We start from the raw sequence: 26,217 nt of genomic DNA, 5'->3' as shown, positions 1-26,217 counted from the left end.
CTCACACAGAAATGATCGGTCTAACAATGGAATGTTCGCCCCCTCACACAGAAATGATCGGTCTAACAATGGAATGTTCGCCCCCTCACACAGAAATGATCGGTCTAACAATGGAATGTTCGCCCCCTCACACAGAAACGATCGGTCTAACAATGGAATGTTCGCCCCTCACACAGAAACGATCGGTCTAACAATGGAATGTTCGCCCCTCACACAGAAATGATCGGTCTAACAACGGAATGTTCGGTGTAACACTGAGAGACAGAATACAACAAATAATTCAGCAGAAATGCGTCTAACAAATGATGACGGATCTGCATGTTCATGAGGGAAAGAAGGATTTGATCCCCTATCATTCAGCAGGATTTCTGGCTCCCAGGTGTCTCTCATACAGGTAACAAGCTGAGATTAGAAGCAGTCTCTTAAAGGGAGTGCTGCTAATCTCATTGTGTTCCCTGTATAACAGACACCTGTCCACAGGAGCCATCAAACCATCAGATTCCAAACTCTCCACCATGGCAAAGACCAAAGAGCTGTCCAAGGAGGTCAGGGACAAGATGGTAGACCTACACAAGGCTGGACTGGGCTACCAAACTATGGCCAAGCAGCTTGGTGAGAAGGTGACAACAGTTGGTGCAATCATTCACAAATGGAAGAAACACAAAACAAGTGTCAGTCTCCCTAGGTCTGGTGCACCATGCAAGATCTCCCCTCGTGGAGTGTCAATGATCATGAGAACAGTGAGGAATCATCCCAGAACTACACGTGAGGATCTTGTCAATGATCTCCAGGCAGCTGGGACCACAGTCACCAAGAAAACAATTGGTAACACACTACGCCGACAAGGACTGAAATCCTGCAGTGCCCGCACGGTCCCTCTGCTCAAGAAAGCCCATGTCCAGGCCCGTCTGAAGTCTGCCACTGAACATCTGAATGATGCCGAGGAGGACTGGTGGGAAGTGTTGTGGTCAGAGGAGACCAAAATCCAGCTCTTTGGCATCAACTCAACTCGCCATGTTTGGAGGAGGAGGAATGCTGCCTATGACCCCAAGAACACCATCCCAACTGTGAAACATGGTGGTGGAAACATTCTGCTTTGGGGGGGTTTTTCTGCTAAGGGGACAGGACAACTGCACCGCATCAAAGGGACGATGGACGGGGCAATGTACCCTCAAATCTTGGGTGAGAACCTTCTTCCCTCAGCCAGGGCATTGAAAATGGGTGGTGGATGGGTGTTCCAGCATGACAATGACCCAAAACACACGGCCAAGGCAACAAAGGAGCGGCTCAAGAAGAAGCACATTAAGGTCCTGGAGTGGCCTAGCCAGTCTCCACACCTTCATCCGATGGAAAATCTGTGGAGGAGCTGAAAGTTCGAGTTGTCAAACGTCAGCCACCAAACCTTAATGACTTGGAGAGGATCTGCCAAGAGGAGTGGGCCAAAATCCCTCCTGAGATGTGTGCGAACCTGGGGGCCAACTCCAGGAAACGTCTGACCTCTGTGATTGCCAACAAGGGATTGGCCACCAAGTACTAAGTCATGTTTTTGAAGGGGATCCAATCCTTCTTTCCCTCATGAACATGCAGATCTGTCATCATTTGTTAGACGCATTTCTGCTGAATTTGTTGTTGTATTCTGTCTCTCAGTGTTACACCGAACATTCCATTGTTAGACCGATCATTTCTGTGTGAGGGGGAACATTCCATTGTTAGACCGATCATTTCTGTGTGAGGGGCGAACATTCCATTGTTAGACCGATCATTTCTGTGTGAGGGGCGAACGTTCCATTGTTAGACCGATCATTTCTGTGTGAGGGGCGAACATTCCATTGTTAGACCGATCATTTCTGTGTGAGGGGCGAACATTCCATTGTTAGACCGATCGTTTCTGTGTGAGGGGCGAACATTCCAGTGTTAGACCGATCGTTTCTGTGTGAGGGGCGAACATTCCATTGTTAGACCGATCGTTTCTGTGTGAGGGGCGAACATTCCATTGTTAGACTGATCATTTCTGTGTGAGGGGCGAACATTCCATTGTTAGACCGATCATTTCTGTGTGAGGGGTGAACATTCCATTGTTAGACCGATCATTTCTGTGTGAGGGGCGAACATTCCATTGTTAGACCGATCATTTCTGTGTGAGGGGCGAACATTCACCATCAGCCGGGGAGCAAATACGCATTTCCTGCACTGTATATACCTCACCCCATATGTCACTTCTATGTATATACACAGTATATGTTTTCCTGTATACACGATGCCTTCTCCAATCCCCCCCCATATGACATTTAGACCCCCCCATTCCATGTCTCTGATCATGGTGCCCCATGTGATTGTGCATCTCATTGACTGGAGTGCGCTCCTTCTGATTGGCTGTCCAGCCGGAGATCTCTATATATGTGAGATTATTATTATTATTATTATTATTCAGTATTTATAAAGCGCCAATAGTTGGCTCAGCGCTGTACATTACAAAGGGGGACAGAACATGTGACAGAACAATACCAATACAATGCAAAACATGAGGGGATCGAGGGCCCTGCTCTTTCGAGCTTACAATCTAGGAGGGAGGGGATGGTGGCACAGGAGGAGATAGCTGTGGGGGATGGAGTGGTAGGAAGAGTGGAGGAGGTCAGCAAGTTAGCAAGGGGTGAGGTAGGCTTCCCTGAAGAGATGGGTTTTCAGGGTGCGCCTAAAGGAGAGGAGAGTAGGTGATAATCTGATGGGTTGGGGCAGGGAGTTCCAGAGGATGGGTGACACCCTGGAGAAGTCCTGGAGGCGGGCATGGGAGGAGGAGACCAGGGAACTAGAGAGAAGGAGGTCTTGTGAGGAGCGGAGTGTGCGTGCTGGGCGGTACTTGGATATTAGGTCAGTGATGTAGTTCGGGGCAGTATGGTGGACAGCTTTGTACGTCAGTGTTAGGATTTTGAATTTGATCCGTTGCGCAATCGGAAGCCAGTGGAGGGATTGGCAGAGGGGGGTGGCGGAAACGGAGCGGTTGGAAAGGTGAATGAGTCTGGCAGCCGTATTCAGGATGGACTGAAGCGGGGATAGCCAGCGGCGAGGCAGGCCAGTGAGGAGGGAGTTGCAGTAGTCGAGTCGCGATATGATGAGGGAGTGGATGAGCTGTTTAGTGGTTTCTGGGGTTAGGAACGTGCGGATTTTGGCGATGTTGCGGAGGTGGAGTCTGCATGTTGCGGAGGTGGAGTCTGCATGTTGTGGAGGAGGAGTCTGCATGAGTTTGTTAAAGAGTGGACTTGGGGCTGGAAGGATAGGTTGGAGTCCAAAATGACACCAAGTACTCTGGCCTGCGGGGCGGGTTTGATGGTGGCGTTGTTGGACATGATGGAGAAGTCAATGGGGGGTGGTGTCCGGGCTGGAGGGAAGACAAGAAACTCGGTTTTGGAGAGGTTCAGTTTAAGGAAGTGGAGCGACATCCAGTCTGATATGTCGCTCAGTAGGTGTGTGATTCGGGCGGAGACCGAGGGGGTGAGGTGGGGGGTTGAGAGATAGATTTGTGTGTCGTCGGCATAGAGGTGGTAGTTGAAGCCGTGAGAGTGTATGAGTTGGCCAAGGGAGGAGGTGTAGATGGAGAAGAGAAGGGGCCCGAGGACAGAGCCTTGGGGGACCCCAACAGAGAGGGGGAGTGAGAGGGAGGTGGTGGCATTATAGGTAACGCTGAAAGAGCGTTGTGACAGGTAGGATGAGAGCCAGGAGAGAGCAGAATCTCTGAGGCCGAGGGAGTGTAGTTTTTTGAGGAGGAGGGGGTGGTCGACTGTGTCAAAGGCCGCAGAGAGGTCAAGGAGTAGGAGCACTGAATAGTGGCCATTAGCTTTGGCGGTTAGCAGGTCGTTGGAGAGTTTGAGTAAGGCAGTTTCGGTGGAGTGTAGGGGACGGAAGCCGGACTGTAGGGGATCGAGGAGGTTGTTGTCGTTGAGGTGAGAGCATAGGCGGGCGTAGACTAGGCGCTCGAGGAGTTTAGATGTAAATGGGAGCAGGGAGATGGGTCTGAGGTTGTTCGGGTCATTGGGGTCCAGGGAGGGCTTTTTAAGTATGGGGGTGATGTGTGCATGTTTCAGAGGGGAAGGGAAAGTGCCGGAGGAGAGGGAGAGATTGAAGATGTGAGTGAGGGAGCGTAGGATGGAGGGGGAGGGAGGTTGTAGGAGTTGTGTGGGGATAGGGTCAAGGGGGCAGGTGGTGAGGCAGGCATCAGAGAGGATCTTGGAGACTTCCTCGATGGTAGTAAGGTCAAAGGTGCGGAGTGTTGGGGGAGCTTCAGTATGAGGAATGTAGGGTGGGGTGGGAGAGGAGGTCAGAGCAGTGGTGGGGCCGTGGGAGAGGGGTGTAGAGGGGGTAGCTGAGTGAGGGGGAAGGGGGTTGGAGGGAGTTTGAGCAGCGATGAAGTCCCTGTGGGTTATGTCGAGGGGGAGGGGGGATGAGGGGGTAGCTGTGTAGAGGGGACGGGTTGAGAAGGCGTGTGAGTTGCGGAGATGTCCTTGCGAATTGTGTCAATCTTGTTTTTGAAGTGATTGGCAATCTCAAGGGCAGTGAGTGAGGTGCTGGGTGGAGGTGGGGGTGGAGAGAGTAGAGAGTTGAAGGTGGAGAAGAGTCGGCGAGGATTGGAGGAGAGGGCCTTGATGAGGGTCAGGAAGTAGGCTTGTTTGGCAGTATGGAGGAAGGAGGTGTAGGTGTGGAAGGCAGATTTGTAGCGGGTGAAGGCTTGTTGGGATTTGGTTTTGCGCCATAGTCGCTCCAGGGCACGACTGTGTCGTTTGAGGGTTTTGGTGTGATCAGTCTGCCAGGGCTGGAGCGGTCGGGGTCTGATGTTGCATGTGGTTAAAGGCGCTAGTGAGTCAAGGGCTGTTGACAGCGCATTGTTGTAGGCGGTCATAGCCAAGTCGGGGCAGGACAGGGGGAGGATGCTGTCATGGAGTTGATCAACTGCGGAGTGGAGGGGGGCAGGGTTAAGGTTGCGGAGGTTACGGCTGGTAGTAGTGTGACATTTGGAGGGGTAGGCGTTGGAGGACGAGGAGATAGAGAAGGTGATCAGGTTGTGGTCAGAGAGAGGGAAGGGGGTGTTAGTGAGGTTGTGGGGAGCGCAGCGGTTGGAGAAGACAAGATCAAGGATATTACCGAGATGATTGCGCTGTGTGGCCCCCGTGCTGTGATTTGGGCGGAGCTCCCCCCCCCCCCCCCCCCCCGGATTTATTTGTCTTGTGTCTGTCCTGCAGCCGCTGGACGCGGAGCGGACGTGCCGGGAACAGGAGGAGGACGAGGAGCTGGGACTTCTCTATGACAGTCTGGATGAGTGTAATAATAGTGAGAGCGGATTCGATATCGAGGACAATGACAGCGTCATGAGCACCCCAAAACCAACACTGAGGTGAGCAGGAACCCCATCAGTCTGGGTCCCCAGAGACACTGATCCCCCAATTCTGAAATAAACGAGCCCCCTATAGTGAGCAGCCCCCCATAGTGATCAGCCCCCCATAGTGATCAGCCCCCCATAGTGATCAGCCCCCCATAGTGATCAGCCCCCCATAGTGATCAGCCCCCCATAGTGAGTCCCCCATAGGGAGCCCTCTATTGGGAGCCCTCCATAGTGATCATCTCTCCATAGTGAGCCCCCCATAGTGAACCCTTTATAGTGATCCCTCCATAGTGAGCTCTCCATAGTGAACCCCCCATAGTGATCCCTCATAGTGATCAGCCCTCCATAGTGATCAGCCCTCCATAGTGATCAGCCCTCCATAGTGATCAGCCCTCCATAGTGATCAGCCCTCCATAGTGATCAGCCCTCCATAGTGATCCCTCCATAGTGATCCCTCCATAGTGATCCCTCCATAGTGAACACCTCATAGTGATCAGCCCTCCATAGTGATCAGCCCTCCATAGTGATCAGCCCTCCATAGTGATCAGCCCTCCATAGTGATCAGCCCTCCATAGTGATCAGCCCTCCATAGTGATCAGCCCTCCATAGTGATCCCTCCATAGTGATCCCTCCATAGTGAACCCCTCATAGTGAACCCTCCATAGTGAACCCCTCATAGTGATCAGCCCTCCATAGTGATCCCTCCATAGTGATCCCTCCATCGCGATCCCTCCATAGTGATCCCTCCATAGTGAACCCTCCATAGTGAACCCTTTATAGTGATCCCTCTATAGTGAACCCTTTATAGGGATCCCTCCATAGTGAATCCTCCATAGTGAACCCCTCATAGTGATCAGCCCTCCATAGTGATCCCTCCATCGCGATCCCTCCATAGTGATCCCTCCATAGTGAACCCTTTATAGTGATCCCTCTATAGTGAACCCTTTATAGGGATCCCTCCATAGTGAATCCTCCATAGTGATCCCTCCATAGTGATCCCTCCATAGTGAGCTCTCCATAGTGTACCCCCCATAGTGAGCCCTCCATAGTGAACCTCTCATGGTGAGCCCTCCATAGTGAACCCCTCATAGTGAGCCCTCCATAGTGATCCCTCCATAGTGAACACCTCATAGTGATCAGCCCTCCATAGTGAACACCTCATAGTGATCAGCCCTCCATAGTGATCCCTCCATAGTGATCCCTCCATAGTGAACCCTCCATAGTGAACCCCTCATAGTGATCAGCCCTCCATCGCGATCCCTCCATCGCGATCCCTCCATCGCGATCCCTCCATCGCGATCCCTCCATCGCGATCCCTCCATAGTGATCCCTCCATAGTGATCCCTCCATAGTGATCCCTCTATAGTGAACCCTTTATAGGGATCCCTCTATAGTGAACCCTTTATAGGGATCCCTCCATAGTGAATCCTCCATAGTGATCCCTCCATAGTGATCCCTCCATAGTGAACCCCTCATAGTGAGCCCTCCATAGTGGACCACCACCAATTCCCAGCAGGGGATCTATGGAGAAGGCATTGGTGAACCCAGTGGAGCCCTCTATCACACATACTGGGAATGACACCAGAGATCACTGTTTTGGTGGGGGAGGGTAATGCTGTGTGTCATCTATGCTCTGATCTCGCACAATCCTCAACTTTCAGGAGATATTTTGAAGGCGTCTCCAATTCCGGCTCTCAGACCGAAATCAGTCAGAAGGGAACAGACAAGGCTGCAGTGAGTATAAAGCCATCCAGTAATATCTGACCAATCATACTGCAGGGGAAGGGTACACCCCACCCGATACCAACATCCAATCACATCTCAGCCATGTCCCACTGAGGTCCCCTGTGACCACACTATGACCAGATCTCAGCCATGTCCAACCGATGTTCTCTGTGACCACACTATGACCAGATCTCAGCCTTGTCCAACCGAGGTCCCCTGTGACCACACTATGACCAGATCTCAGCCATGTCCAACCGAGGTCCCCTGTGACCACACTATGACCAGATCTCAGCCTTGTCCCACCGAGGTCCCCTGTGACCACACTATGACCAGATCTCAGCCATGTCCAACCGATGTTCTCTGTGACCACACTATGACCAGATCTCAGCCTTGTCCAACCGAGGTCCCCTGTGACCACACTATGACCAGATCTCAGCCATGTCCAACCGAGGTCCCCTGTGACCACACTATGACCAGATCTCAGCCTTGTCCCACCGAGGTCCCCTGTGACCACACTATGACCAGATCTCAGCCATGTCCAACCGAGCTTCTCTGTGACCACACTATGACCAGATCCCAGCCATGTCCAACTGATGTTCTCTGTGACCACACTATGACCAGATCTCAGCCATGTCCAACCGAGGTCCCCTGTGACCACACTATGACCACATCTCAGCCATGTCCAACCGAGGTCCCCTGTGACCACACTATGACCACATCTCAGCCATGTCCAACCAAGGTTCTCTGTGACCACACTATGACCACATCTCAGCCATGTCCAACCTAGGTTCTCTGTGACCACACTATGACCAGATCTCAGCCTTGTCCCACCGAGGTCCCCTGTGACCACACTATGACCAGACAAGAGATCCCTGTGCTCAAATCCATACAGCTAGTGCATGCATTTATCCATCAGGTGCTAAAGGGGTGTAACCACATTAACTCTAGAAATTCTGAGGCCCCTCTGCACACGGCTATATACCCTTCCCAGCAGACTCTGCAATAAATGGGGATATTTAGTTCACACATATTACAATACAGGCTTAAGCCGGCCAACTGCATCAAAGTCATCCCTCTATGGCCAGTCCTACTCCGCCCTGCCTCTATGGCCAGTCCTACTCCGCCCTGCCTCTATGGCCAGTCCTACTCCGCCCTGCCTCTATGGCCAGTCCTACTCCGCCCTGCCTACACAATGCTAACATAGGGGAGAAGACACAATGGGGGAGCTACAAGGTTCAGAGAGCGTAGGCAGAGCGGAGTAGGACTGACCATAGAGGGATGACTTTGATGCAGTTGGCCGGCTTAAGCCTGTATTGTAATATGTGTGAACTAAATATCCCCATTTATTGCAGAGTCTGCTGGGAAGGGTATATAGCCGTGTGCAGAGGGGCCTTCAGAATTTCCACACTATGACCAGATCTCAGCCATGTCCCACCGAGGTCCCCTGTGACCACACTATGACCAGATCTCAGCCTTGTCCCACCGAGGTCCCCTGTGATCACACTATGACCAGATCCCAGACATGTCCAACCAAGGTCCCCTATGACCAGATCTCAGCCATGTCCCACCGAGGTCCCCTATGACCACACTATGACCAGATCTCAGCCATGTCCAACCGAGGTCCCCTGTGACCACACTATGACCAGATCCCAGCCATGTCAAACCGAGGTTCTCTGTGACCACACTATGACCAGATCTCAGCCATGTCCAACCAAAGTTCTCTGTGACCACACTATGACCAGATCTCAGCCATGTCCAACCGAGGTCCCCTGTGACCACACTATGACCACATCTCAGCCATGTCCAACCAAGGTTCTCTGTGACCACACTATGACCACATCTCAGCCATGTCCAACCTAGGTTCTCTGTGACCACACTATGACCAGATCTCAGCCTTGTCCCACCGAGGTCCCCTGTGACCACACTATGACCAGACAAGAGATCCCTGTGCTCAAATCCATACAGCTAGTGCATGCATTTATCCATCAGGTGCTAAAGGGGTGTAACCACATTAACTCTAGAAATTCTGAGGCCCCTCTGCACACGGCTATATACCCTTCCCAGCAGACTCTGCAATAAATGGGGATATTTAGTTCACACATATTACAATACAGGCTTAAGCCGGCCAACTGCATCAAAGTCATCCCTCTATGGCCAGTCCTACTCCGCCCTGCCTCTATGGCCAGTCCTACTCCGCCCTGCCTCTATGGCCAGTCCTACTCCGCCCTGCCTCTATGGCCAGTCCTACTCCGCCCTGCCTACACAATGCTAACATAGGGGAGAAGACACAATGGGGGAGCTACAAGGTTCAGAGAGCGTAGGCAGAGCGGAGTAGGACTGACCATAGAGGCAGGGCGGAGTAGGACTGGCCATAGAGGCAGGGCGGAGTAGGACTGGCCATAGAGGCAGGGCGGAGTAGGACTGGCCATAGAGGGATGACTTTGATGCAGTTGGCCGGCTTAAGCCTGTATTGTAATATGTGTGAACTAAATATCCCCATTTATTGCAGAGTCTGCTGGGAAGGGTATATAGCCGTGTGCAGAGGGGCCTTCAGAATTTCCACACTATGACCAGATCTCAGCCATGTCCCACCGAGGTCCCCTGTGACCACACTATAACCAGATCTCAGCCTTGTCCCACCGAGGTCCCCTGTGATCACACTATGACCAGATCCCAGACATGTCCAACCAAGGTCCCCTATGACCAGATCTCAGCCATGTCCCACCGAGGTCCCCTATGACCACACTATGACCAGATCTCAGCCATGTCCAACCGAGGTCCCCTGTGACCACACTATGACCAGATCCCAGCCATGTCAAACCGAGGTTCTCTGTGACCACACTATGACCAGATCTCAGCCATGTCCAACCAAAGTTCTCTGTGACCACACTATGACCAGATCTCAGCCATGTCCAACCGAGGTCCCCTGTGACCACACTATGACCAGATCTCAACCATGTCCCACCGAGGTCCTCTGTGACCACACTATGACCAGATATTAGTCTTGTCCTACTGAGGCCCCCTGGGACCACACTATGATCAGATCTCAGCCATATCTCACCAGGGTCCCCTGTGACCACACTACGACCAGATCTGAGTTATGTCCCCCAGAGTTCTCCTGTGACCACACCATGACCGGATCTGAGTTCTGTCCCCCAGAGGTCCCCTGTGACCACACCATGACCAGATCTGAGTTATGTCCCCCAGAGTTCTCCTGTGACCACACCATGACCAGATCTGAGTTATGAGGTCACCTGTGACCAAACCATGACCAGATCTGAGTCATGTCCCCAGAGGTGCCCTGTGAGCACACTATGACCAGATCTGAGTTATGTCCCCCAGAGGTCCCCTGTGAGCACAGTATGACCAGATCGGAGTTATGTCCCTAGAGGTGCCCTGTGAGCACAGTATGACCAGATCTGAGTTATGTCCCTCAGAGTTCCCCTGTGACCACACCATGACCAGATCTGAGTCATGTCCCTAGAGTTCCCCTGTGAGCACAGTATGACCAGATCTGAGTTATGTCCCCCAGAGGTCCCCTGTGACCATACCATGACCAGATCTGAGTTATGTCCCCCAGAGTTCCCCTGTGAGCACAGTATGACCAGATCTGAGTTATGTCCCCCAGAGGTCCCCTGTAACCACACCATGACCAGATCTGAGTCATGTCCCCAGAGGTGCCCTGTGAGCACAGTATGACCAGATCTGAGTTATGTCCCCCAGACGTCTCCTGTAACCACACCATGACCAGATCTGAGTTATGTCCCCCAGAGTTCCCCTGTGACCACACCATGACCAGATCTGAGTCATGTCCCCAGAGGTGCCCTGTGAGCACAGTATGACCAGATCTGAGTTATGTCCCCCAGAGGTCCCCTGTAACCACACCATGACCAGATCTGAGTCATGTCCCCAGAGGTGCCCTGTGACCACACCATGACCAGATCTGAGTTATGTCCCCCAGAGTTCCCCTGTGACCACACTATGACCAGATCTGAGTTATGTCCCCCAGAGTTCCCCTGTGAGCACAGTATGACCAGATCTGAGTTATGTCCCCCAGAGTTCCCCTGTAACCACACCATGACCAGATCTGAGTTATTTCCCCCAGAGTTCTCCTGTGACCACACTATGACCAGATCTGAGTTATGTCCCCCAGAGTTCCCCTGTAACCACACCATGACCAGATCTGAGTTATGTCCCCCAGAGTTCCCCTGTAACCACACCATGACCAGATCTGAGTCATGTCCCCCAGAGTTCCCCTGTGAGCACAGTATGACCAGATCTGAGTTATGTCCCCCAGAGTTCCCCTGTAACCACACCATGACCAGATCTGAGTTATTTCCCCCAGAGTTCTCCTGTGACCACACTATGACCAGATCTGAGTTATGTCCCCCAGAGTTCCCCTGTAACCACACCATGACCAGATCTGAGTTATGTCCCCCAGAGTTCCCCTGTAACCACACCATGACCAGATCTGAGTCATGTCCCCAGAGTTCCCCTGTGAGCACAGTATGACCTGATCTGAGTTATGTCCCCCAGAGTTCCCCTGTGAGCACAGTATGACCAGATCTGAGTTATGTCCCCCAGAGTTCCCCTGTGAGCACAGTATGACCAGATCTGAGTTATGTCCCCCAGAGTTCCCCTGTGACCATACCATGACCAGATCTGAGTTATGTCCCCCAGAGTTCCCCTGTGAGCACAGTATGACCAGATCTGAGTTATGTCCCCCAGAGTTCCCCTGTGACCACACTATGACCAGATCTGAGTTATGTCCCCCAGAGTTCCCCTGTGAGCACACCATGACCAGATCTGAGTCATGTCCCCAGAGTTCCCCTGTGAGCACAGTATGACCTGATCTGAGTTATGTCCCCCAGAGTTCCCCTGTGAGCACAGTATGACCAGATCTGAGTTATGTCCCCCAGAGTTCCCCTGTGAGCACAGTATGACCAGATCTGAGTTATGTCCCCCAGAGGTCCCCTGTGACCACACTATGACCAGATCTGAGTTATGTCCCCCAGAGGTCCCCTGTGACCACACTATGACCAGATCTGAGTTATGTCCCCCAGAGGTCCCCTGTGACCACACTATGACCAGATCTGAGTTATGTCCCCCAGAGGTCCCCTGTGACCACACTATGACCAGATCTGAGTTATGTCCCCCAGAGGTCCCCTGTGACCACACTATGACCAGATCTGAGTTATGTCCCCCAGAGTTCCCCTGTGACCACACTATGACCAGATCTGAGTTATGTCCCCCAGAGTTCCCCTGTGAGCACAGTATGACCAGATCTGAGTTATGTCCCCCAGAGTTCCCCTGTGACCACACTATGACCAGATCTGAGTTATGTCCCCCAGAGTTCCCCTGTGAGCACAGTATGACCAGATCTGAGTTATGTCCCCCAGAGGTCCCCTGTGACCACACTGTGACCAGATGTCTGCAGTCTCACGTCACATACTATGTACTATATGCATACAATGAAATGCTGTATCTATCTCTTTGTCAGTCTGTAGACTTAAAGTGGTTGTAAAGCTCAGGCCTGAAATCTGAACAAAGCACATCCCTCTATAGTGTGTCCTTGTGTCAGTCCACAGCACTGATGTTATTTCTGTCTGCTGCCTCCTAACTCTGCTATCAGCATGAGTCGCTTCTGGCAAATTTCCCTGACACCAAGAGATAAATGGTGACAGGGGAGGAACTCCAGCACACAGCCTGTGATTGATAGCCTCAGCTCTGTTGCTGTGTGGAGGGGGTGTGCCTCTTTCCTCCAGTCAGCACTTAGAGCTCTCCTCACTGATCTAACTTCAGCTCCCAGCCCCTGCTTTTCAGAGATGGGAGATCCTGTGTAAATTCTGCACTTTGAATGGCTGTAGGGGACAGACGGCTGTAGATAAAACAGGTACAACTTATGTAGGAGGATGTGTTTCATCTGTATCTCCTGAGGCCGGTCACTGCACCTGGTGTATGGAGGGTTTACGATAGAAGCCTGGAGCCGTTTCATGTCTGTCTCATAGAAAGATTTAGCAAAGTCCCATTTCCAATGGCCAGACAATGTTTTTCTGTGTCGGTTGGTTGGAGGAGTTCGGTTGACTCCTCCTACATCTGGAATATTTGGTGTTTCTGGCTCCATCACGTCTGTAATTGATGATGTTTTTGGTTGAGGATTTCGGGTTTATCAATTGTACGTAAGTCAGGAGCAGCATGTTCCTCCATCATCACATCTGTAATTCATTGTCCATCTCCACCAGCAAGTGGGGGGTAAGTGGGGTACAACACCCCGAAACAGGCATGCACTCACCCACATGGGGATCAGCCCGCTCACCCAGGAATCTGACGATAAATTGGATGTTCTTTCTTCCAGATGGACAGAGGTGATCAGAAACTTGTCCACACACGCTCTGAGGACACGGACCCGGGACTGACTGATGTGAGTCTTCTCCATACAAATCCACCGTTACCAGACCTGGCACCAGGAATTCAACATTTACACGGCCAAACTCGTCCTACACACGTGGCCAAACTCGTCCTACACACGTGGCCAAACTCGTCCTACACACGTGGCCAAACTCGTCCTACAAACGTGGCCAAACTCGTCCTACACACGTGGCCAAACTCGTCCTACACACGTGGCCAAACTCGTCCTACACACGTGGCCAAACTCGTCCTACACACGTGGCCAAACTCGTCCTACACACGTGGCCAAACTCGTCCTACACACGTGGCCAAACTCGTCCTACACACGTGGCCAAACTCGTCCTACACACGTGGCCAAACTCGTCCTACACACGTGGCCAAACTCGTCCTACACACGTGGCCAAACTCGTCCTACACACGTGGCCAAACTCGTCCTACACACGTGGCCACACATCAGTCGCCCTACACGCGTGGCCAAGCTCGCCCTACACGCGTGGCCAAGCTCGCCCTACACGCGTGGCCAAGCTCGCCCTACACGCGTGGCCAAGCTCGCCCTACACGCGTGGCCAAGCTCGCCCTACACGCGTGGCCAAGCTCGCCCTACACACAACTGCTGACTACATCTCTGCCTGTCCTCCCTCCACAGATCAATTGTATCTATCAGCAGACCCAATCTTCTGTGTAAAAATTGAGTAAGATTGTCTTCTGTGACCACACCATGACCAGATCAGAGTCATGTCCCACAGAGGTCCCCTGTGACCACACCATGGCCAGATCAGAGTCATGTCCCACAGAGGTCCCCTGTGACCACACCATGGCCAGATCTGAGTCATGTCCCACAGAGTTATCCTATGAACACACCATGGCCAGATCAGAGTCATGTTGCCCAGAGTTCTCCTGTGACCACACCATGACCAGATCTGAGTCATGTCCTCCAGAGGTCCCCTGTGACCACACTACGACCAGATCTGAGTCATGTCCTCCAGAGGTCCCCTGTGACCACACCATGACCAGATCTGAGTCATGTCCTCCAGAGGTCCCCTGTGACCACACTATGACCAGATCTGAGTCAGGTCCTCCAGAGGTCCCCTGTGACCACACCATGACCAGATCTGAGTCATGTCCTCCAGAGGTCTCCTGTGACCACACTATGACCAGATCTGAGTCATGTCCTCCAGTGGTCCCCTGTGACCACACTATGACCAGATCTGAGTCATGTCCTCCAGAGGTCCCCTGTGACCACACCATGACCAGGTCTGAGTCATGTCCTCCAGAGGTCCCCTGTGACCACACCATGACCAGATCTGAGTCATGTCCTCCAGAGGTCTCCTGTGACCACACCATGACCAGATCTGAGTCATGTCCCACAGAGTTATCCTATGAACACACCATGGCCAGATCAGAGTCATGTTGCCCAGAGTTCTCCTGTGACCACACCATGACCAGATCTGAGTCATGTCCTCCAGAGGTCCCCTGTGACCACACTACGACCAGATCTGAGTCATGTCCTCCAGAGGTCCCCTGTGACCACACCATGACCAGATCTGAGTCATGTCCTCCAGAGGTCCCCTGTGACCACACTATGACCAGATCTGAGTCAGGTCCTCCAGAGGTCCCCTGTGACCACACCATGACCAGATCTGAGTCATGTCCTCCAGAGGTCTCCTGTGACCACACTATGACCAGATCTGAGTCATGTCCTCCAGTGGTCCCCTGTGACCACACTATGACCAGATCTGAGTCATGTCCTCCAGAGGTCCCCTGTGACCACACCATGACCAGGTCTGAGTCATGTCCTCCAGAGGTCCCCTGTGACCACACCATGACCAGATCTGAGTCATGTCCTCCAGAGGTCTCCTGTGACCACACCATGACCAGATCTGAGTCATGTCCCACAGAGTTATCCTATGAACACACCATGGCCAGATCAGAGTCATGTTGCCCAGAGTTCTCCTGTGACCACACCATGACCAGATCTGAGTCATGTCCTCCAGAGGTCCCCTGTGACCACACCACGACCAGATCTGAGTCATGTCCTCCAGAGGTCCCCTGTGACCACACCACGACCAGATCTGAGTCATGTCCTCCAGAGGTCCCCTGTGACCACACCATGACCAGATCTGAGTCAGGTCCTCCAGAGGTCCCCTGTGACCACACCATGACCAGATCTGAGTCATGTCCTCCAGTGGTCCCCTGTGACCACACCATGACCAGATCTGAGTCATGTCCTCCAGAGGTCTCCTGTGACCACACCATGACCAGATCTGAGTCATGTCCTCCAGAGGTCCCCTGTGACCACACCATGGCCAGATCTGAGTCATGTCCCACAGAGGTCCCCTGTGACCACACCATGGCCAGATCAGAGTCATGTCCCACAGAGGTCCCCTGTGACCACACCATGGCCAGATCTGAGTCATGTCCCACAGAGTTATCCTATGAACACACCATGGCCAGATCAGAGTCATGTTGCCCAGAGTTCTCCTGTGACCACACTATGACCAGATCTGAGTCATGTCCTCCAGTGGTCCCCTGTGACCACACCATGACCAGATCTGAGTCATGTCCTCCAGAGGTCTCCTGTGACCACACCATGACCAGATCTGAGTCAGGTCCTCCAGAGGTCCCCTGTGACCACACCATGACCAGATCTGAGTCAGGTCCTCCAGAGGTCCCCTGTGACCACACTATGACCAGATCTGAGTCATGTCCTCCAGTGGTCCCCTGTGACCACACCATGACCAGATCTGAGTCATGTCCTCCAGAGGTCTCCTGTGACCACACCATGACCAGATCTGAGTCATGTCCCCCAGAGGTCCCCTGTGACCACACCATGACCAGATCTGAGTCATGTCCTCCAGAGGTCCCCTGTGACCACACCATGGCCAGATCTGAGTCATGTCCCACAGAGGTCCCCTGTGACCACACCATGGCCAGATCAGAGTCATGTCCCACAGAGGTCCCCTGTGACCACACCATGGCCAGATCTGAGTCATGTCCCACAGAGTTATCCTATGAACACACCATGGCCAGATCAGAGTCATGTTGCCCAGAGTTCTCCTGTGACCACACTATGACCAGATCTGAGTCATGTCCTCCAGTGGTCCCCTGTGACCACACCATGACCAGATCTGAGTCATGTCCTCCAGAGGTCTCCTGTGACCACACTATGACCAGATCTGAGTCAGGTCCTCCAGAGGTCCCCTGTGACCACACCATGACCAGATCTGAGTCAGGTCCTCCAGAGGTCCCCTGTGACCACACCATGACCAGATCTGAGTCATGTCCTCCAGAGGTCCCCTGTGACCACACCATGACCAGATCTGAGTCATGTCCTCCAGAGGTCCCCTGTGACCACGCTGTGATCAACAGTTCAGCATGGATCAGCATATTGCGGAACCTTAGAGGCATGCTCTGCTTGTGTAGATAGTTTTATACATTAGTTGAATTTTAAAATTGCAAAAACTGCAAAAACGGCTTCATTGAATTTTCCTCCATTTGTTGAAATGCACTTCTGTGAATAATCCTAACCCTAATGTAATATCAGGAGCTCAGGTTTTCACAGATGGAGTTAGAGGAAGTAGTGTGACACCCAGACTGATGTGTGAGGAGATGGAAGGGGTGAGCGGAGGAGCAGAGGGAAAGATTTGGGTGTCATCAACATTGAGCTGATATTGGAAGCCATGAGAGGTTTTCAATGGCCAAGAGAGGTGGGGATCCCTATGGAAAAATGAAGCAGAAAGGATGAGACGGAGTTGTAGGTGACACTGAAGGAAAAGATCTGATTGGTAGGAGGAGAACCAGACAGGAGTAGATCCTTGGAGACCAAGAGAATGAAGTTTTCTAAGGAGGAGTGGGTGGTCAAAGGCAGCAGAAAGGTGTATAGTAAGAGTATGGAGTCATGGCCATTAGTTTAGGCAGTTAGTCATTCGTTCTGGTAGAGAGGTTTCAGTGGAATGTTGAGGGTGGAAGCCAGACTGTAGGGGGTCAGGAAGTTATCAGTGAGACATAAGCTCAGATGGTTGGAGACAAGGAATTTAAAGAGGTTTGGAGGCAAATGGGAGCAGAGAGATGGGTCTTAATTTGTTCAGATTGGTGGGGTCCAATGAGGGTTCTTCAAGTATTGGGCTGACCAGTGTATGTTTGAGAAAGGGGGATCACAGCAGTTGTGAGGGAGCAGAGTCCATGGGGCAGGTGGACTTCAGAAAAGAGTTTGGCAACTTCCTCTGTGCACAGAGGGTGAAGAGAGCAAAGGATGGAGTGCGGGGTTAGAACAGGTATGCCAGTTGGGTGGTTGGAGGAGAAAGCTGGACAGTGGAGATCTCACCACAAGTTGCATCAGCCCTGTTTTTGGAAATGATTGCCAATCTTCTGAGCAGGGATTGGTGGAGACAGTGGAGGACAAAGCAGAGAGAGACAATCGACAAAGACTGGATGATAGGTGTTAATGGGGGCAACAAAGTAGGGTTGTTTAGCAGCATGGAGGCCGCAGTTGTGGGATGAAGTCTTGTAGGGTCTTAGATTTATGCCATTGTCACTCAAGACCACGACTATGTCTATTGAGACCTCTGGTGACATCTGTTTTTTGGGGTTGTATTTGTGTCTGGGAAGGGGGGGGTGAGTTTTTTGGGGTGCAATGAACCTAAATAGCTCCTGAGGGTTAAAAAAACTTCTTTCAACTCTGCCAGGCCTGTTCTGGTACTAGAAGAAAGCTGACCCATACCCTAATGGTAAACCCGATCCTAGCATTACCTATAGAGGTAACCCCGATCCTAGCATTACCCATAGAGGTAACCCCGATCCTAGCATTACCTATAGAGGTAACCCCGATCCAGCATTACCCATAGAGGTAACCCCGATCCTAGCATTACCCATAGAGGTAACCCCGATCCAGCATTACCCATAGAGGTAACCCCGATCCTAGCATTACCCATAGAGGTAACCCCGATCCTAGCATTACCCATAGAGGTAACCCCGATCCTAGCATTACCCATAGAGGTAACCCCGATCCTAGCATTACCCATAGAGGTAACCCCGATCCTAGCATTACCTATAGAGGTAACCCCGATCCTAGCATTACCCATAGAGGTAACCCCGATCCTAGCATTACCTATAGAGGTAACCCCGATCCAGCATTACCCATAGAGGTAACCCCGATCCAGCATTACCCATAGAGGTAACCCCGATCCTAGCATTACCCATAGAGGTAACCCCAATCCTAGCATTACCCATAGAGGTAACCCCGATCCTAGCATTATCCATAGAGGTAACCCCGATCCTAGCATTATCCATAGAGGTAACCCCGATCCTAGCATTACCCATAGAGGTAACCCCGATCCTAGCATTATCCATAGAGGTAACCCCGATCCTAGCATTATCCATAGAGGTAACCCCGATCCTAGCATTACCCATAGAGGTAACCCCGATCCTAGCATTACCCATAGAGGTAACCCCGATCCTAACATTACCCATAGAGGTAACCCCGATCCTAGCATTACCCATAGAGGTAACCCCGATCCTAGCATTACCCATAGAGGTAACCCCGATCCTAGCATTACCCATAGAGGTAACCCCGATCCTAGCATTACCCATAGAGGTAACCCCGATCCTAGCATTACCCATAGAGGTAACCCCGATTCTAGCATTACCCACAGAGGTAACCCCGATCCTAGCATTACCCATAGAGGTAACCCCGATCCTAGCATTACCCATAGAGGTAACCCCGATCCTAGCATTACCCATAGAGGTAACCCCGATTCTAGCATTACCCACAGAGGTAACCCCGATCCTAGCATTACCCATAGAGGTAACCCCGATCCTAGCATTATCCATAGAGGTAACCCCGATCCTAACATCCATAGAGGTAACCCCGATCCTAGCATTACCCATAGAGGTAACCCCGATCCTAGCATTACCCACAGAGGTAACCCCGATCCTAGCATTACCCATAGAGGTAACCCCGATCCTAACATCCATAGAGGTAACCCCGATCCTAACATCCATAGAGGTAACCCCGATCCTAGCATTATCCATAGAGGTAACCCCGATCCTAACATCCATAGAGGTAACCCCGATCCTAGCATTACCCATAGAGGTAACCCCGATCCTAGCATTACCCACAGAGGTAACCCCGATCCTAGCATTACCCATAGAGGTAACCCCGATCCTAACATCCATAGAGGTAACCCCGATCCTAACATCCATAGAGGTAACCCCGATCCTAGCATTACCCATAGAGGTAACCCCGATCCTAGCATTACCCATAGAGGTAACCCTGAAAGTATCCTATTCTCTGTATATAAACAAAGCCATGTGATCACTGCTAGGAGCACTGCACTCTTTAAAGGGAAACATCTTTTTCAACTGATTTCACGTAGTCGGTGTTGAAATTGGAGGCTATTGTAGATGAAATGTTGGTGAAGGTGAAATTGCCTGCTAATCCATTCCCATCACCAAAACCAGCTGGTTGGAAGATGGCGCTCATTATTAGCCCCTCCTCCTCTTTGTGCCTCTTGGAGAGTCCTCTAAGCTTTGAACTGATGTGAATCTCCATGTGGAATAAATGACTGAAGAACTAACACGGTGTATCAATTCCTTCTGATTAGGAAGCCAGTGAACCTGTACCGGCAACATCCCTGGCACCAGATCTGGGCTCCTGGGAGCCCACCGAGCGAATGCCGCATCTGGGTATGATTTCCAGAACAGAGTCCCAAATTATTATGTCTCCCAGGTAATAAATCTCTTACCAGAATATATCACTGCTGAGACCTTACCAGTCACATAATGGTGGATACATGATGTATGTCAGGCACAGTGCCGGTAACGGTGATATAATGAAAGGAATGGTGCTGGTTATGGTATGTTGAATAAGGAGCCAGTAGTGGTGCGTTGTGATGGGTATGGTGATGGTAATGGTGATATGTGATGGGTATGGTGATGGTAATGGTGATATGTGATGGGTATGGTGATGGTAATGGTGATATGTGATGGGTATGGTGATGGTAATGGTGATATGTGATGGGTATGGTGCTAGTAATGGTGATATGTGATGGGTATGGTGGTGGTAATGGTGATATGTGATGGGTATGGTGGTGGTAATGGTGATATGTGATGGGTATGGTGATGGTAATGGTGATATGTGATGGGTATGGTGATATGTGATGGGTATGGTGGTGGTAATGGTGATATGTGATGGGTATGGTGATGGTAATGGTGATATGTGATGGGTATGGTGATGGTAATGGTGATATGTGATGGGTATGGTGGTGGTAATGGTGATATGTGATGGGTATGGTGATGGTAATGGTGATATGTGATGGGTATGGTGATGGTAATGGTGATATGTGATGGGTATGGTGCTAGTAATGGTGATATGTGATGGGTATGGTGGTGGTAATGGTGATATGTGATGGGTATGGCGATGGTAATGGTGATATGTGATGGGTATGGTGATGGTAATGGTGATATGTGATGGGTATGGTGATGGTAATGGTGATATGTGATGGGTATGGTGATGGTAATGGTGATATGTGATGGGTATGGTGATGGTAATGGTGATATGTGATGGGTATGGTGATGGTAATGGTGATATGTGATGGGTATGGTGATGGTAATGGTGATATGTGATGGGTATGGTGATTGTAATGGTGATATGTGATGGGTATGGTGATATGTGATGGGTATGGTGATGGTAATGGTGATATGTGATGGGTATGGTGATGGGTATGGTGATGGTAATGGTGATATGTGATGGGTATGGTGATGGAAATGGTGATATGTGATGGGTATGGTAATGGTGATATGTGATGGGTATGGTGATGGTAATGGTGATATGTGATGGGTATGGTGATGGTAATGGTGATGTGATGGGTATGGTGATGGTAATGGTGATATGTGATGGGTATGGTGATGGTAATGGTGATATGTGATGGGTATGGTGGTGGTAATAGTGATATGTGATGGGTATTGGGGTGGTAATGGTGATATGTGATGGTATGGTGATGGTGATGTGTTGGGTATGGTGGTACCTATGGGTATGGTGGTGGTAATGATGATATGTGTTGGGTATGGTGGTAGTGATGGGTATGGTGGTACCGATGGGTATGGTGGTGGTAATGGTGAGATGTGATGGGTACGGTGGCGGTAATGGTGAGGTGTGATGTGTTGGGTATGGTGGTACCGATGGGTATGGTGGTGGTAATGGTGGTACCGATGGGTATGGTGATGGTAATGGTGAGATGTGATGGGTACGGTGGCGGTAATGGTGAGGTGTGATGGGTACGGTGGCGGTAATGGTGAGGTGTGATGTGTTGGGTATGGTGGTACCGATGGGTATGGTGGTGGTAATGGTGGTACCGATGGGTATGGTGGTGGTAATGGTGGTACCGATGGGTATGGTGGTGGTAATGGTGGTACCGATGGGTATGGTGGTGGTAATGGTGGTACCGATGGGTATGGTGGTGGTAATGGTGGTACCGATGGGTATGGTGGTGGTAATGGTGGTACCGATGGGTATGGTTGGTAATGGTGGTACCGATGGGTATGGTGGTGGTAATGGTGGTACCGATGGGTATGGTGGTGGTAATGGTGGTACCGATGGTATGGTGGTGGTAATGGTGGTACCGATGGGTATGGTGGTGGTAATGGTGGTACCGATGGGTATGGTGGTGGTAATGGTGGTACCGATGGGTATGGTTGGTAATGGTGGTACCGATGGGTATGGTGGTGGTAATGGTGGTACCGATGGGTATGGTGGTGGTAATGGTGGTACCGATGGGTATGGCGGTGGTAATGGTGGTACCGATGGGTATGGTGGTGGTAATGGAGGTACCGATGGGTATGGTGGTGGTAATGTGGTACCGATGGGTATGGTGGTGGTAATTGGTGGTACCGATGGGTATGGTGGTGGTAATGGTGGTACCGATGGGTATGGTGGTGGTAATGGTGGTACCGATGGGTATGGTGGTGGTAATGGTGGTACCGATGGGTATGGTGGTGGTAATGGTGGTACCGATGGGTATGGTGGTGGTAATGGTGGTACCGATGGGTACGGGTCTGGAATAGGTAAAGTCGGTGATATTTATATCCTTCTCTCAGACAGGAAAATAAATTGTCCCGAGGTCCTCGCAGTGTTTCTATGAGGGATCGGCAGAATTCTCGAGCTACGGGTGACCGCGGGAGCAGCCTGGAAGGTGAATTTTCTCCAGACTCGCGGCTCTGCAGTCAGGTAGGTCCATGAGATTTGGGTGCTCTTAGTAGGTGATGGTCCCATCAATGTCTATGGAAAGCCAGGTGTAACATGCAGCCATAGACACATTGCAGCCAGGCGTTGTGCGGCCCGACTGGGAGATGATTGGCCGGCACCAGCAGAGAAAACTACAAATCACTTCTCACCAGTTCAGGTCATTCAGTGATGGCTGCTATGGAGTGGGGGAAAAATAGTGCACCCCTCCTCCACCACCTCTCACAGTGTTCCTGGATGCACATGAGGTGGTGTACCCCTCCTCCACCACCGCTCACAGTGTTCCTGGATGGATATGAGGTGGTGTACCCCTCCCCCACCATCGCTCAGTGTTCCTGGATGGATATGAGGTGCTGTACCCCTCCTCCACCATCGCTCACAGTGTTCCTGGATGGATATGAGGTGGTGTACCCCTCCTCCACCACCGCTCACAGTGTTCCTGGATGGATATGAGGTGGTGTACCCCTCCCCCACCATCGCTCACAGTGTTCCTGGATGGATATGAGGTGGTGTACCCCTCCCCCACCATCGCTCACAGTGTTCCTGGATGGATATGAGGTGGTGTACCCCTCCCCCACCATCGCTCACAGTGTTCCTGGATGGATATGAGGTGGTGTACCCCTCCCCCACCATCGCTCACAGTGTTCCTGGATGGATATGAGGTGCTGTACCCCTCCCCCACCATCGCTCACAGTGTTCCTGGATGGATATGAGGTGGTGTACCCCTCCTCCCCCATGGCTCACAGTGTTCCTGGATGGATATGAGGAGGTGTACCCCTCCCCCACCATCGCTCACAGTGTTCCTGGATGGATATGAGGAGGTGTACCCCTCCTCCCCCATCGCTCAGTGTTCCTGGATGGATATGAGGAGGTGTACCCCTCCCCCACCATCGCTCACAGTGTTCCTGGATGGATATGAGGTGCTGTACCCCTCCCCCACCATCGCTCACAGTGTTCCTGGATGGATATGAGGTGCTGTACCCCTCCCCCACCATCGCTCACAGTGTTCCTGGATGGATATGAGGTGGTGTACCCCTCCTCCCCCATCGCTCACAGTGTTCCTGGATGGATATGAGGAGGTGTACCCCTCCTGCACCATCGCTCACAGTGTTCCTGGATGGATATGAGGAGGTGTACCCCTCCTCCCCCATCGCTCAGTGTTCCTGGATGGATATGAGGAGGTGTACCCCTCCCCCACCATCGCTCACAGTGTTCCTGGATGGATATGAGGTGCTGTACCCCTCCCCCACCATCGCTCACAGTGTTCCTGGATGGATATGAGGTGGTGTACCCCTCCTCCACCATCGCTCACAGTGTTCCTGGATGGATATGAGGTGGTGTACCCCTCCTCCCCCATCGCTCACAGTGTTCCTGGATGGATATGAGGAGGTGTACCCCTCCTCCACCATCGCTCACAGTGTTCCTGGATGGATATGAGGAGGTGTACCCCTCCTCCACCATCGCTCACAGTGTTCCTGGATGGATATGAGGTGGTGTACCCCTCCTCCACCATCGCTCACAGTGTTCCTGGATGGATATGAGGAGGTGTACCCCTCCTCCCCCATCGCTCACAGTGTTCCTGGATGGATATGAGGAGGTGTACCCCTCCCCCACCATCGCTCACAGTGTTCCTGTATATATCCCTCTCCTGTAGATATATCGGAGAACGTCTCCAGTCAGTATTTGTCTTTAGGCGCAGTCTGTGGACACAGATACATGGGGATCCCCTCCCCCTCTCGGTGTAGAGAGCCCCTCCCCCTCTCAGTGTAGAGAGCCCCTCCCCCTCTCAGTGTAGAGAGCCCCTCCCCCTCTCTGTGTAGAGAGCTCCCTCCCCCTCTCTGTGTAGAGAGCCCCTCCCCCTCTCTGTGTAGAGAGCCCCTCCCCCTCTCTGTGTAGAGAGCCCCTCCCCCTCTCTGTGTAGAGAGCCCCTCCCCCTCTCTGTGTAGAGAGCTCCCTCCCCTCTCGGTGTAGAGAGCTCCCTCCCCCTCTCGGTGTAGAGAGCTCCCTCCCCCTCTCGGTGTAGAGAGCTCCCTCCCCCTCTCTGTGTAGAGAGCTCCCTCCCCCTCTCTGTGTAGAGAGCTCCCTCCCCCTCTCTGTGTAGAGAGCTCCCTCCCCCTCTCGGTGTAGAGAGCTCCCTCCCCCTCTCGGTGTAGAGAGCTCCCTCCCCCTCTCGGTGTAGAGAGCCCCTCCCCCTCTCGGTGTAGAGAGCTCCCTCCCCCTCTCTGTGTAGAGAGCTCCCTCCCCCTCTCTGTGTAGAGAGCTCCCTCCCCCTCTCGGTGTAGAGAGCTCCCTCCCCCTCTCGGTGTAGAGAGCTCCCTCCCCCTCTCTGTGTAGAGAGCCCCTCCCCCTCTCGGTGTAGAGAGCTCCCTTCCCCCTCTCTGTGTAGAGAGCCCCTCCCCCTCTCGGTGTAGAGAGCTCCCTCCCCCTCTCGGTGTAGAGAGCTCCCTCCCCCTCTCGGTGTAGAGAGCTCCCTCCCCCTCTCGGTGTAGAGAGCTCCCTCCCCCTCTCTGTGTAGAGAGCTCCCCTCCCCCTCTCGGTGTAGAGAGCTCCCTCCCCCTCTCGGTGTAGAGAGCTCCCTCCCCCTCTCGGTGTAGAGAGCTCCCTCCCCCTCTCGGTGTAGAGAGCTCCCTCCCCCTCTCGGTGTAGAGAGCTCCCTCCCCCTCTCGGTGTAGAGAGCTCCCTCCCCCTCTCGGTGTAGAGAGCTCCCTCCCCCTCTCGGTGTAGAGAGCTCCCTCCCCCTCTCGGTGTAGAGAGCTCCCTCCCCCTCTCTGTGTAGAGAGCTCCCTCCCCCTCTCGGTGTAGAGAGCTCCTCCCCCCTCTCTGTGTAGAGAGCTCCCTCCCCTCTCGGTGTAGAGAGCTCCTCCCCCTCTCTGTGTAGAGAGCTCCCTCCCCCTCTCGGTGTAGAGAGCTCCCTCCCCCTCTCTGTGTAGAGAGCTCCTCCCCCCTCTCGGTGTAGAGAGCTCCCTCCCCCTCTCGGTGTAGAGAGCTCCTCCCCCCTCTCTGTAGAGAGCCCCTCCCCCCTCTCTGTAGAGAGCCCCTCCCCCCTCTCTGTAGAGAGCCCCTCCCCCCTCTCTGTAGAGAGCCCCTCCCCCCTCTCTGTAGAGAGCCCCTCCCCCCTCTCTGTAGAGAGCCCCTCCCCCTCATTGATATTTGGCTTCTCCTATAGGTGCCCCGAAAGTCTGTATTTGATGAACTGAATGAGATTCTCGGAGCAGAACAGCAGCTTCCAGACTCCATCATCCTCGTCAACACTACGGACTGGCATGGACAGGTGAGGGATGATGGGCGGGAGTACGATCAGTTCGGGGGAGGAGACGGGTGAGGGATGATGGGCGGGAGTGGGGTCAGATCGGGGGAGGAGACAGGTGAGGGATGATGGCGGGAGTACGATCAGTTCGGGGGAGGAGACAGGTGAGGGATGATGGCGGGAGTACGATCAGTTCGGGGGAGGAGACAGGTGAGGGATGATGGGCGG

General features: G+C 52.4%; 1 protein-coding gene across 1 annotated transcript in view; it reads left to right on the top strand.

The window, feature by feature from the left end:
- Positions 1–26,060, top strand: part of LOC149427668 (phosphofurin acidic cluster sorting protein 2-like) — a gene marked incomplete at its 3' end in the record, with an annotated part of 49,097 nt that extends 23,037 nt beyond the window's left edge. Inside the window, exons 9-14 of the mRNA XM_089667798.1 lie at positions 5,232–5,383; positions 7,033–7,105; positions 13,452–13,517; positions 20,107–20,231; positions 22,598–22,727; positions 25,909–26,060. Coding sequence (XP_089523924.1) covers positions 5,232–5,383; positions 7,033–7,105; positions 13,452–13,517; positions 20,107–20,231; positions 22,598–22,727; positions 25,909–26,060 — 698 coding nt within the window. The remainder of the gene's footprint in view (positions 1–5,231; positions 5,384–7,032; positions 7,106–13,451; positions 13,518–20,106; positions 20,232–22,597; positions 22,728–25,908) is intronic.
- Positions 26,061–26,217: the final 157 nt, after the last annotated feature.

This window comes from Staurois parvus, unplaced genomic scaffold (assembly GCF_062004578.1).
Source record: "Staurois parvus isolate SC_StPar_1 unplaced genomic scaffold, SC_StPar_1.0 ptg003592l, whole genome shotgun sequence".
Lineage (NCBI taxonomy): Eukaryota > Metazoa > Chordata > Amphibia > Anura > Ranidae > Staurois > Staurois parvus.
This window is presented reverse-complemented; position numbering and strand designations above follow the sequence as displayed.